Genomic DNA, 12560 nt, shown 5'->3' on the forward strand with positions numbered 1-12560 from the left:
CTGCAAGCATCTGTATTGTTATCATTTGTCCTCATTAGCTAGCTGAACCTCTCCACCCATGTTGTTCCTGTCTTCGTCTCTCCCAGCTCTGCAGGTTAGGACTAATGAAACCACAAACCCCTGCAGATGGACCCGTGCGGGAGACAGGAGCCGGCCCAGACATACAGGTATTTTAAACAGGCCATTTGTCTGCCTCTGTGATTGGACGCTGTGGATCAGAAGGAGACAGCGGTGTTTCCCAGCCAAGTGGGCTAGTTACTGTTTATTTGGAATTAATTACAAAGGAGAGTGGAAGCCTCACAGCTACCTTAGAGTGAATCCAGACACTTGAGGCTGGGATGAGGGGGAGAGGAGAACCACGCTCGCACTGTGCCAGCAGAACAGAGACAGGTGGAAATGTATTTCACCTTTGCATCTCCCATGATGGTACTGGCACGTTGGAGGTTGGTGGCTTCACGTTGTGTGTTGAAGGTATTCGAAATTCAAAAGTGCGCAAGATCCTAAGAATGATTGAATGGTGCGGAATACCGCCCTGCAAAAATGTTCACTGTGACAGCAAAGCAAATTCATTTACTAAGACTGAATCCTCTTAAAAGCTGTTCCTTTTTTTTATTTTATCTACTTTTTAAAAAAGGTTGGTGAAGGGCTGTATCACTGCATTTTTTCACTTTGTGTTAACTTTCAGATGCATGCAGTGAAATTGAATGTACAAGTGAGACAACACAATAAATTAGCATATAATTTACATTTGAAAAAAAAAATTAGTAACAGTGTACCAACATTAATACTGAATATAAAATATACGCAACTAATGACATGATGCTTTTTCATTTGTTTTTGCACTTTAGGTACAGGAATAATCAATGTGACATTCAAACAACAAGTTCACAGCAATGAGTACCATTTTGATTGATTTCACGTCCCCATGTCCCAAAGCCATTCGATGAGTTAGTCCGAAGCAGTCTGAAATGCTGCTTGTCCACTGTCCCAACCCAACTGAGTTTGGTAACTGATCCATTCTCCTCAACGTGGTCTCACTGAAGGTGGCTACACAAAAAGTAGCAGCAGCAAAATTAAACATTAGTTGTCAACAGTTTCCATGAGTTCCTTGCACTCCTACACTGTCTCTCCGGTTCTGTAGACTCCTCCTGTACCTCTTTGACAAGTCCGTGATGGAGACGTGTGACAGATGTTCCCTTTCACAACCTCTAAACCAGCAGAAATGTCGCCCGGCCGAAGGGTTCACTTCACTGGTAAGGGTCCGCGTTGTTGGCAGCACGACGAACAATACGCGGTTAACAATGAAACTTCCCAGTGTGAGGTATAAACCGATACAAACGTAACAATAACATGACCAGCATTTACCAACAGAGAGATCGACAAGGATAGTATTTCATATTGTTTGGATCCAGTCTCGTTTTTTAAGCACACTGGAGAGGGTTGAATAGAAGCACCCACTTGATAGCACCAGAAGCCTGGGAAGGCTGTAACCCTTGAAGCAGAGCAGGAGGAAAAGAAGAGGTAAACACAGTACTCCATGGATAAAAAAAACTATTAAAGCAGGGACAAGGCCTTTGAGTTGGCTGCTTTTGTCTTTACGCTGAGAGACGAAGATGATGAGAGGAAGGGAAAGAGGACAACGGGGGAACCTTGATGTGGGTGTGTGTAGTCAGGATACGTGGTCTGGCAACAAAACCACAATGAACGTGATGTGTGTGTTTAGGCGCCTCTCTTAAAGGGTGAGTTTGACATTTTGGGAAGTAGCCTTCCATGCAGAGAAGCCAGAGCCAGGATAGTACTAGCTTATCCAAAGACTTGGTTCATCTTCTTGGTTTATACCGAAGAGAAACTACAGTCAAAGTGGTATTGTTTCCCTGACTTCTCGGCAGGTCAATAAGCACATTTGGCCAATAACAGGACAATAAGTACAAATGTCAAACTGTTCTATTGTTTTGTAGAATATGCTCCTTCAAAGTTTATCCTTCAATAGAGAACTGGAATCTCCCACAGGGACGTCTCCTCGTGTAAGGGCCAGTTTAACAATTGTGTTTCATGTGACAATATATTAATACTTTAGACTAATGACTGACAAAGGGTTAACTTTAAATGACAAGTCTGGAACTAAGGGAAAGAAAACATGAAAAAAATCCTCCTTATGCTACTTAAGGTCCTGGATTAAACTGGTATATGGTTTACACATCCTTACAGTATATAAGGATTTAACTTATGTTACAGTATGTAATATTTTCATTCCAGCTCAGAGACACTGAAAATCAATGGCATTACATTCCCTGTCATACCAGTCGGCTACTGTCTGACAAAAACATGACAATATCTCAGCTCTGTTTGGAATTGTACAATAAATATACAGTACAGTGATGGGGTTTCTCGGTCTGAGCAGCAAATTGGCAAAAGTAATTACACCATAAAGTGCACCCAAGCCAAAGTCTGTCTGCCAATTGCACCATGATGGTTGTGCCGCTTTAAAATCCCACCCCCGTCCTCCGGCGAGGAGCCCCCTCCTCCGTCCGTCTGTCCGTCTCCGGGCCACATCATCTGTGAGCGTTGTGTCCAGCACTTTGGATTCATAAAACAATTATTATTGTAATAAAAATAACATCATCGACAAATCACCTTCCAAGCTGCACTTCACAGAAGTGAGAATTAAAAAAAAAAAAAAAAAAACTTAGTGTCAGCGTCAGGAGCTGAGCAGTGGTTTGAATTCCACCATGATGGAGGGCAGGAGGATCAGATGCCATGAACGGGGAGCTCCTTACTTCACTACATCTCTTGCCAGCAGTTCACTTCGTCCGTCTTTCACTGGTCCAGAGTTTGTTTTTCTTCCCCCGCTCCTCCTTGTTTTCTTCTGTTATGCCCTTTCAGTGCCATATCAGCCTCCCTCCATTTCTTTTCTATTGCCTTGTTTCCGCTCTTCCTCTCAGAGGTCAGTGCCCCTGACACGTCTTGCAGCACATTTGTCTGAAGTAAGCTCGGCTGCAGAACTTGAACTTCAGCACCAGCGGGCAGTACGCCACTTTGTTTACGTCCTTGCATTCTGGAGAGAAAGAGCGGCGTTAAACCAACGAACAGCTCTCAGTAAATTAACTGCAATAACAACGTCTACTTTTTCTTTCAAGATACCCCATAGAAAATCTGGATCTATTTCATTAAAAATAATTATGGTTTAACTCTTATTTTAAGAGAATTTGTCATTTCTGTAACTCTGTAACTTTACAACTGAACTAATTTTATTACGCTGACTAAAGGGAATCTGCAAATTCCTGCAGAGTAGCTGTAAAATAAAGTGTAAGTGTTTGTATTGATTTCATGACGGTTGGTGCTGTGACTTATTGTGTAACGTGTACGCATACTGGCGCTAACCGGCTAACCAGAGAGCGCTTGTGCATCTCCTTTAAGCCTCAGCAGAATAAAACTCCTCAACTATACTTGGACGCAGAGGCTGAGACTGAGACAGATCCTGGCCTTGTTCACTAACTGGGCCGGCTGCCATCCCTGCACACACACACACACACACACACACACACACACACACACACACACACACACACACACACACACACTAGCTGGATGCTGGACAGGCAGTGCTCTAAATGCCTTATCACGATCAGAGTGTCTTCCCTTATTAGGCTTTGGCCCCTACCTCTACAGAGCCAAATGAAACGAGACATTGCCTCACTGCTGTCCATAAAGGAACAATTAGCCTACAGCTAATCCCATTAGCCAGCCTGTAAACTCTGCTCACGTTTTCCATTCAGGATATTCGAAAGGTCCTCTCTCTAGCCGCCCGAATAGCCATCCATCATGTGTAAGTGTATATGGGGAGATGAGCTGTTTCGATTTGACCAGGAGCCAACCTTGCTGGAAAGATTAATGTAGCTGGCAAAGTGTAAGGACTGTGTCATCCAAACGTGTTTAGGTCATAGCAGAACAGTGAAGATGAAGATGGAGGCGCTTTATTAGCTTTGCATTTGGGCTTTTGTGTGAAAGCGTTTTTCACAATAGGTGTTTAAGCAAACCTGCTTTGCTGTTGCATTTGAAACGTGTGTGTGTTCAGTAAGGTCATCATTCTGTGCACGTGGTCGACTTACCGTCGCTGTTTGATACGGGGGTGGCGTCACACTTGCTCTCACACTGCTGCATGGAGGCGGGTCGGAGGGACTCTGCACACTCGTTGGACAGCTGCCCGGTGTAGGACAGGCACTGAACCGTCCTCATCTGCTGGCCCAGGCCGCACTGAGCCGAGCACTGCAACACAACACATCACATCACACATCACTCCCTCCTGCACGCAGACACACACTCCAGCTCATGCACTCCACAACTTGATCCAATCAACCACTCATCGCGGCACAGAGGCCGCAAAAAGACAGAGCCAGCCAGAGTCACCTTCGAGTTGGCCTGATTCAGCTGGCTGCACGTCAGCGTGTCTCTCAACTCGTGAGTAACCAGGTCAACTGCTGCTCACGGGGCCCGTTTTTTGTGCACTAAAACGTATTTCTGTGTATGAGTTGAGGAGAGAGACCAACAGAAAGGGGGAATTCTTTGCAAATGAGCTGAGCTACAAAGAACCCGTAGCTGAAGGAGATCACACACAGAAAGGCTAGCGCTATTAAATGACTGAAAGAAAAATACATTTTACTGCCAACTTATTAATGAGCTCCAGATATTTCTGGGATGGAAAGAATAACGCTTTGAAAAACTCCAGAGAATACGATGCACCTGTTTCAACAAACGTAACAGGTGTAATGTCAATTAGGCAACATAATGTGTCTACTGTTCAGTTAATGTTCTGCTGTTTGCCTGTATTTATGTTTTAGTTTTTAATAGGATGTCAGCGATATCCCCAGAAAGAGCAAATCACACTTTACAATGTCTGTGGTTTTGGTAAGTTATGAGGGTAGTCTCAATGCTGCAGCTATCTCTCTGTAACATCGATGTATTCAATCTTGTGGCATTTTAATTGAAGTAATTCCCTTTAAGCAAATGGTGCAAAAAAGTACAAAATCTCCTAAAAGTTGACACAGATATACGTTTGAAAAGGCTTGCTGTGTTTGAGACAACGCGCACAACATGAAGAGAGCCAGTTGTAATAAAAAACGATTTGTTTTGTGGACACCCTTTAAATTCCTTTGCAGAAGCAAATAAAATAATGACTACAAGACCTACTGCACTAGATGCCAGCACACCTCCAACAAAACACAAGCCCCAAATTAGGCACATAGTGTCACAATGAATCTACTTTTCATGCGCTGGGAACTACAACTCCTGTCTGTCATCCCACGGCCGAGTGTGTGACGTGAACCTGGTTGCCCCTGACCCCGCTGACGGGAGGAACTACCTTTTGGCTTTGTCACCTTCAATGATCCTCTCCGGCTGCCTCAGATCAGTGAGCCAGCATGTCATCCCTTCCCAATTAGAGACTCTTTATTAGGGCCCACTGCCAGCCATGACAGATGGTGTACGTCAATGGTGCGACTTAAGTGGGATTTGAACTGGTGACCTTTTGGCCTGGAAGACCGGGAGCTCTGGAGCTGGCAACAATCTCCCCTTTCTGATGCTTCGCCTTTGAGCGGGTGAGAGACCGGAGCGACAAGGACGAAGCTTGTAATTACAGCCGGAGAAAGAAGAGGTGGAGGAGAGAGGGGAGGTTGTGTACACACACACGTCCACAGTGAGAAAGTGCTGCGTAAGAGCAGACTCCAGCTGTTAGGAGGTATTAACCTTGGCTCAGTTTGATGAGGAGCCGCTCTCTGATGGACTAGTTGGGGTTATCAGTCAGGTTTGCTTTGTTTACCCCTGTTAATGGCTCTGATAGAATTCTTAAGGTGTATTATTGATTTCAGTGTATACACAGGTGATGAGTATAAAGAGAGGCCAGAAAGCTGCAGTCTTGACCCTTGACCTTTAACCCATGACCTGAACGGCATGGAGCTCAAATCATGACCTCAGCTCCTCCAAGGCACAAGTGACCCCACACAACCGTCTTCTAAACATCAAACCGCACTGTTTAAAATTCCACTTTTCCACTAAATTATTAACAAATCCAACAGAATAACAAACCATACTTCTTGGTAGATAGAGCTTTCTCTGACGCACGTTTTTTTGGCGGCCTCTCACTAACATGAGTCAGCTGGGTCTTAAAGCATCCAACAGCTTTTGCCGCGCACACTGAGTCAGGTCAGGGTGAGCCCGGCAACACCACCCCCTGGTCTCTCCTTAAATCACGTCCCTGGAAGTGATCGAGTGTCCTGGTCGTTCCGAGGCCGCGATAAACTTCAAACAGCCAGGAGGATATTACTGTCACTGATCACAGACTCCAGGCCCGTCAGAGCACACGTCACAGACCTGCTTAGAGACCCAGCGCATGTCAGGCATCTGTAAATTACATTAACCATCCTCTAACACATGGACTCTATCTGCGCATCTTTAGTCGGTTAAACATTGAAGGTACCCTTTTAAAGGATTAAACACCGTCCTGTTGTTCGGGAAGCTAACTGAAATCCTGTTTGTTCTCAGATCGAGCCGTGATGGGAGCGACGCGTCGTCGTCCTACCTGTCCCCATTCTCCGGGCATCCAGCGAGGAGGAGGACAGCGGCCCAAACTGCAGCGGATTCGGACCGGAGGTTTGTTGTGGCTCGGGCAGTGGGCGGACGGGAAGGTCTTGGTCAGGTCGTTGCTCTTACACAAGGCAATGCGGTGCTTGAAGCCGGGGCCGCATTTAGGCGTGCACTAAGCAGAGGAGAATGAGACGTAAGAAGGAGAAACTAAAACTAAAGCGAGCAGTTAGGGGTTTGTGCACGATTTACCTCAGACCAGTCCAGAGTGACCCACTTCGGTGGGCACGATTGGTTGTTGCAGGACTCTTGCTCAATAGGCCGGTGTGTCAGACAGTGGATGTCCTCCAGTGTCTCCTCCTCAGCAGGACCAATCTTTCTGATACACAGGACTGTTCTTGTCCTCATCCCACCATCACATGTCTTCCCGCATTCCGACCACTCGCCAATGAACCACCTGCACAAAAGAAGCTTGAGTTACAGACTGCAGAAGAATCAAAGCTAACCCCCCACTCAGATTTTTGTGTACTCACTGTGTAGTCCCTGTGGGGACTAAGTAATGTAATGTGTAAAATCACATCATGGTGCTATACAGTTAAGAGACAGACAAAAACTGGGTTCTAAAAACGACTTTGCTACTGATCGAAATACTCTGAATCATCAGTTTTCAGTTAGTCATGTTTGGCAAAGTCTCGTGTGCCTGATTGATGAAGTGATACTGGTAGGCATCACAGAAGGTGCACAAGTCCTGATCTTAAGATCCTAAACCTGCATCTTGGGTAACAACTATATTAACCCTGGCAAGAGGATTAATTAAACAATGAATGAACATTCAAACCTTGACAATGCCTGTCAGACACTGAGCTTTTCACCTCCATTAAGTCAGACCCAGTGTTTTTCGACCCTCCATCTACAAACATCACAATTAACATAATAAAACGGCCCTCTAAACACATCTAGCCTGTGAGCTATTACATCATCTGAAGGAATGTATACAGAATTAATGACGCGTTCGAACATCTGCGTTAGCTTTCATTACTCTACCCCATAAAACCCCAGCTATTCTAAAACAATTGTGTTTACATGGTCTGCTTAAGCCAGCCTTCCCTGAAAGGCTTGTTTGCCCTGCCCTGCAGACACAAACGCACATCTGTCTCTACACACACACACACACACACACACACACACACACACACTTCTTGAGCTGCCACGAGGCAACATCCACTGAATACAGATGTGAGAATAAATAACCCAAGACTGTAGCTTGAATGAGAGAATACAAATGACCACTTATACAGCAGATTTACGAAACTGTCAGTTGTTTTGGCTGAAGCCCAGCTGAAAGACACAAACACTCACCCTCATATACAAACAGCTGTCAGACAGCCTGAAAATAATTAACCCAACGCACCTAATCCCTCTTTTTTTGACATGAATGAAGTGAGCCTGGCCGCGCTTCCAGCTCCAGCGCGGGGTTTACGGACGCTTGGCCACTGTACACATGTTCATATTCCACCTGTATGTGTGTATACTACCCCTCGAGGGTAAGCAAAGAAGCCAGAGCAATCAAACACAGGTGGTCATTTTCAGAGCTCTTTTTTCTTTGTTTTTGGCGTGAGGCGAACACTGAAAATAGTTAACATATGAGGTTATAAATCACTTTAACTAAATACATTTTACAACTAGGGCTCGTTGAAGGTGAATTAATATCACCACTCAGCCTTATTATTAATATTAGGGTTTTTTTGCAACAACTTAGTGCTGATCTGTTTGAACCTTTACAAGAACAATGGATCCAAAGGTGATGCTTTACTGACAAGCTTACAAGGAGTCAATGGTTTTCTTATAGTTTAAACCACCTGCCTGGTATTTACATGACAGTTGATGATTCCTTCCCAACAAGCGTCTAATAAACAGCCCGTGCTTGTTCTACTGTATATAGATACAGTAAAGGATTCAAGGGAAAGGTCCTTTTATAGGACATGTGATTTTCTTCCCACATTTTAAATTTAGATATTGATACATACTCTGGAGGACACGGCTCAGTGTTGCAGTCTCTCTGATTTTCTGGAGGTTTGCTGTCCTGGTCACAGTAGCTGTTCTGGACCACAGAGTTGTCGTCCAGCCTTTTACACACCACCTCCTGTTTTTGGGATCCTGCAGGGATGAAAATAAGTAAACTGCACCCAGACGTCTGCTGCAGTATTTCAGTTTGTAAACCTGGAAGGTTAAACCCCTGATTATTTCCAGGACATCTTAGAAAATCACATTTACAGATCAAGGAGCACTTTGTATATTGTGTTTGTGTACTATTGTAGTATACCAACCCAGAAAGACTCCAGTCTTTTGAACCCCCTTGTGACTTATACAACAGCGGACTTGTCTCGCATTTGCAAATCTACCCATCTCTCGCGAAGCGTGGGGTAAAAGTTTTCAGTTGTACGGTTGTCAAAAGATGTTTTTTCACAAGGTTTATTACTGTAGTGATATATGAAACAACGCTCCACGATTAGCTGAGCTAGCTAGTTTTAAATGGTCGCATGATTAAATAGCATTTTATTGATTTAAAGCTCTGTGCAGTCAGACACACACGGTAGACACAAATTAGATCATTTGGATCAACAGTGCAAAGGCATGTTTATGACATTGGAAGGCCGTGTGTGCTTCCCCGTCTGAGGGATACCTTCAAACCTCCGCTCTGGACTTGGATATCCTTCAGCAAAAACCCACATGCTTATTCAGTCATGCTTGTACAAAATATTACAAACCTGTCCAGGCCACGCTTGACAACTGGGAAGAAACACTATTTATTGTTACATGAAACCCATTGATTTTGGGCTAAAAGGTTTGGTTTAGTCATTTTTGAGGTCGACATTTCTGTGCGGTGTCCGATTTTGAATGTTTGACTTTGTACAACAAGCTCTGGAAAAGTGACTGATCTGTGTGCAGCACTGGTGAACCAGCAGCTATGCAAAGCAGCTCATTCACAGAAATGACACCATCTTCATTACTCTGGCTAAAGTATGGAAAATATACATATATTTATTAGAGGAAATCAATCTTCAGGCTATAAAGTAATGATTTTAGAAAATCCATCTCATTTATTACTATTACTGAGTTTTTGCACACTCCTGCACACATTTTTTGCTCCTCAGCATTTTTGGAATGACTGCATGACACACACACAACACATGAATAAAGCACTACGTAGCAGGGCTGACTGACCTCCAGCGCAGGTAGCCGAGCATTCAGACCAGGGCAGGTGGTGCCAGGAGAAGCCCACTTCATTGTCGCCACTTCCTGAGCGCTGTATGGGCACGTTGAACTTGTAGTTTATTCCTAGGTTCTGCTCCTGAAGCAGGACCTGTAGAGACAGTGAGGCTACTCTCTTATATTAAGCATAAAAAACAAGAGAAAATAGGTTTTATGAGGTTCAGAGTCCATTTTTTTAGCTCCACTTTGCTCTCCACCAGATCCAGCAGTAAATCCACCTATTTGGCACCAAATGCTCCATTATGTTCACCAGCTCGGTACGTTTGTGTTGTTGGTGTTTGGCTGGCGCTGTAGTGGCTGTTTAAACACTGAACACATGAAATACTAGTATTAAATGTAGTTTAAACACACCAGATCAATGAGTCTCTGCTGAGTTTACATTAGTCTGCTGGACGCAGAAACCACAGAGAAATGGTTAGTAGTTAATGTAAGTGGCCGGTTGCTCGACTGTTCTGGTGGTTCTGTTCGGGCTGTTGTGGTCTGGTATTTTCAGTATTGATGTCAAGACAGAAAGTTTTACAGCAATTAAAAGAAGCTCAATGCACAAACATTAAAAAAAAAACAAATTTAAAAAATAAATGAATGCTTTCAGTCATAGCTTGTTCAGTCTGTTCCAGTGCAGCTCATGCAATGCTGACAGTCGGCCGAGTATTGTGTAAAGATTCTAGTCTAATCTGTTGACTGCTGTGTTCCCATATGGCGTAACAATTAAAGTGGACTATGAAATACACTTTTTTTAATTCAAGAAAAACTATAATCTTCAGGTTTCTTCAGTAGACTTTGATGCCTGCAATACACTTTGAAAAATGTTTTAAACTAGTTTAATTACTATTAATTTAGCACAGATTTGGATGATTCAAATATTCAGGTTAATTGATAACAGGTGAGAGCACAGCATCATGGCTAAGGCGCAACACATGGGTTGTGGGTCAGATGAGTCACCACTTGGCCCCCAGACACCATGAGACAGTTCAAGACTAACATCCTATAACCTATATATTTAGGTTGGTGCCAATGTACAGTACAAAAGACTGTGAAAACCTTAAGGAACACCAGGTTAATGTCAGTGTCTAAAAAGTCTGGATATTATGTTTTCCATGACAGAAATGTCATCTATTCCTGGCAAGTGGATAATTAGTTCAGGCATTCCAGGCCTCATTATGCACATGCACATGTAGCAGTGCTGCTGTATAGACACAGTATGAAGTGCATGTGCTCCACTGGCTGGCGAGGAGTCCAGATATGACTCCTAAAAAATGCAAGATGCATAATGAAGAGGAGGATCAGTCAGCAGCAAATAATTATTATTCTTAGTTCCCAAACAAAAAAAGGTGCAATAGAAGTGAAACGTGATGCACTGAAACCTTTGCTTCTTTTTCCAGATAAATAAACGTTTAAACGTATAACGGGTATAAACAAGCAGATAGACAAATCACAGATCAGAATTTTACAGTAATAGCACTTTGGAAAAGTTCCTGTAAATCTGGTTTGTACCTAAATAAGGAACTTCATGATTTTAACATATTCTCTGTTGATTCTTTTTGAAAGACCTACATCTAGAACCAAACAAATCTTACCATGACAACCAGGGTTTCCTGGGTAGCTCCCAGTGCCTCTAAAGACTCGGGTTCGTCAGTGGGTCTCTTGTAGTAGAAAGCTGTCCCCGCAATGTCAAACTTCCTTGGCCAATCGATGGTCCACGCTCCATTGATGTAATAATCATCAGATTCTGATTTTAGAGCTGGGTAATTAAAGAAATGAGAAAAAGTTTCAAAATGTAAAAAATTTAAAAGCTGACTTATCGTGATCCCATTGCTCGTCTTCTTCATCATTTTTTTTAGCCCCTCTGACAACTTTCTATCTCTGGCCAGACTGAGCAGAAACATGCACACTGCATGCTGTAAATGAAGACGCTCATGTGCACCGACACGTACGTACTGTATGTCTAATTTAGGAAGAGAAAGAAAACACACTTCAGGTGAAACCCTGGACGAATCTCATGAATACCGCTCTGTCTGGTTGTCAAAACAAAAGTTAGTCTCCAAGCACAACAGATCTGAAAATATCCACTTTCTCCAGATTGAAACGGGGCCAAATTAAGGAGAAACAATCCAACTGCTTTGCTAGTCTGTCTCCTTGGCTTGTGGTCTCCAGATTCCCCTCAGCAGCATATACAAAGGTTAGATGAACAATGGTCTACTACTCTTCAGCGTACTCCAATCCCCTTCTCAGTAAATTCATTTTCAGGACAGCTGGCACTAATTGTGCACATTGTGATTTTCAGGTCTATAAATACACTGCTCTGCATTTTCGTATCCTTTGCTTTAAAAAAACATAAATTCTGACTAGTAAGAACACAACAAAACAATGCTGCAGTACAAAAGAAAACTATTGTGTTTGTCAAATTAATAGCAAACATACTAAGTGCAAAAAAAGGAAAGTCTGTCTTCCCACTATAGCCAAAATTGCACTATTTAAACTTTGATATATAGACATCGTACCCCCCAACAGCCAGGCAGCTCTCACCACAACCCTATAAATCTAATGCAGCTCTTTGGTTTAAAGTGTGACTTAAATCGTCCGTCAACACTATCCACTATAAATTCAAGACTATATCACACTCTGTCCTTGTTGTTAATGAAAAGACACACAAGTGGCTTAACTGAAGCTGTTTGCTCAAGCTGTTTGATTGTATTGTTTCCGACGTGGCA

The 12560-nt window shown here is 43.3% G+C and overlaps 1 protein-coding gene across 1 annotated transcript in view; it reads right to left on the bottom strand.

Moving 5' to 3' along the window:
• Positions 1-231: 231 nt before the first annotated feature.
• Positions 232-12560, bottom strand: part of adamts6 (ADAM metallopeptidase with thrombospondin type 1 motif, 6) — a 38181-nt gene continuing 25852 nt past the window's right edge. The window contains exons 19-25 of the mRNA XM_029169496.3: positions 11427-11590; positions 9802-9940; positions 8604-8733; positions 6829-7033; positions 6575-6751; positions 4110-4266; positions 232-3055 (exon numbers count right to left, since the gene is read on the bottom strand). Of these exons, the coding sequence (XP_029025329.1) occupies positions 2946-3055; positions 4110-4266; positions 6575-6751; positions 6829-7033; positions 8604-8733; positions 9802-9940; positions 11427-11590 (1082 nt within the window). The 3' untranslated portion in view covers positions 232-2945. The remainder of the gene's footprint in view (positions 3056-4109; positions 4267-6574; positions 6752-6828; positions 7034-8603; positions 8734-9801; positions 9941-11426; positions 11591-12560) is intronic.

This window comes from Betta splendens, chromosome 12, assembly GCF_900634795.4.
Source record: "Betta splendens chromosome 12, fBetSpl5.4, whole genome shotgun sequence".
Lineage (NCBI taxonomy): Eukaryota > Metazoa > Chordata > Actinopteri > Anabantiformes > Osphronemidae > Betta > Betta splendens.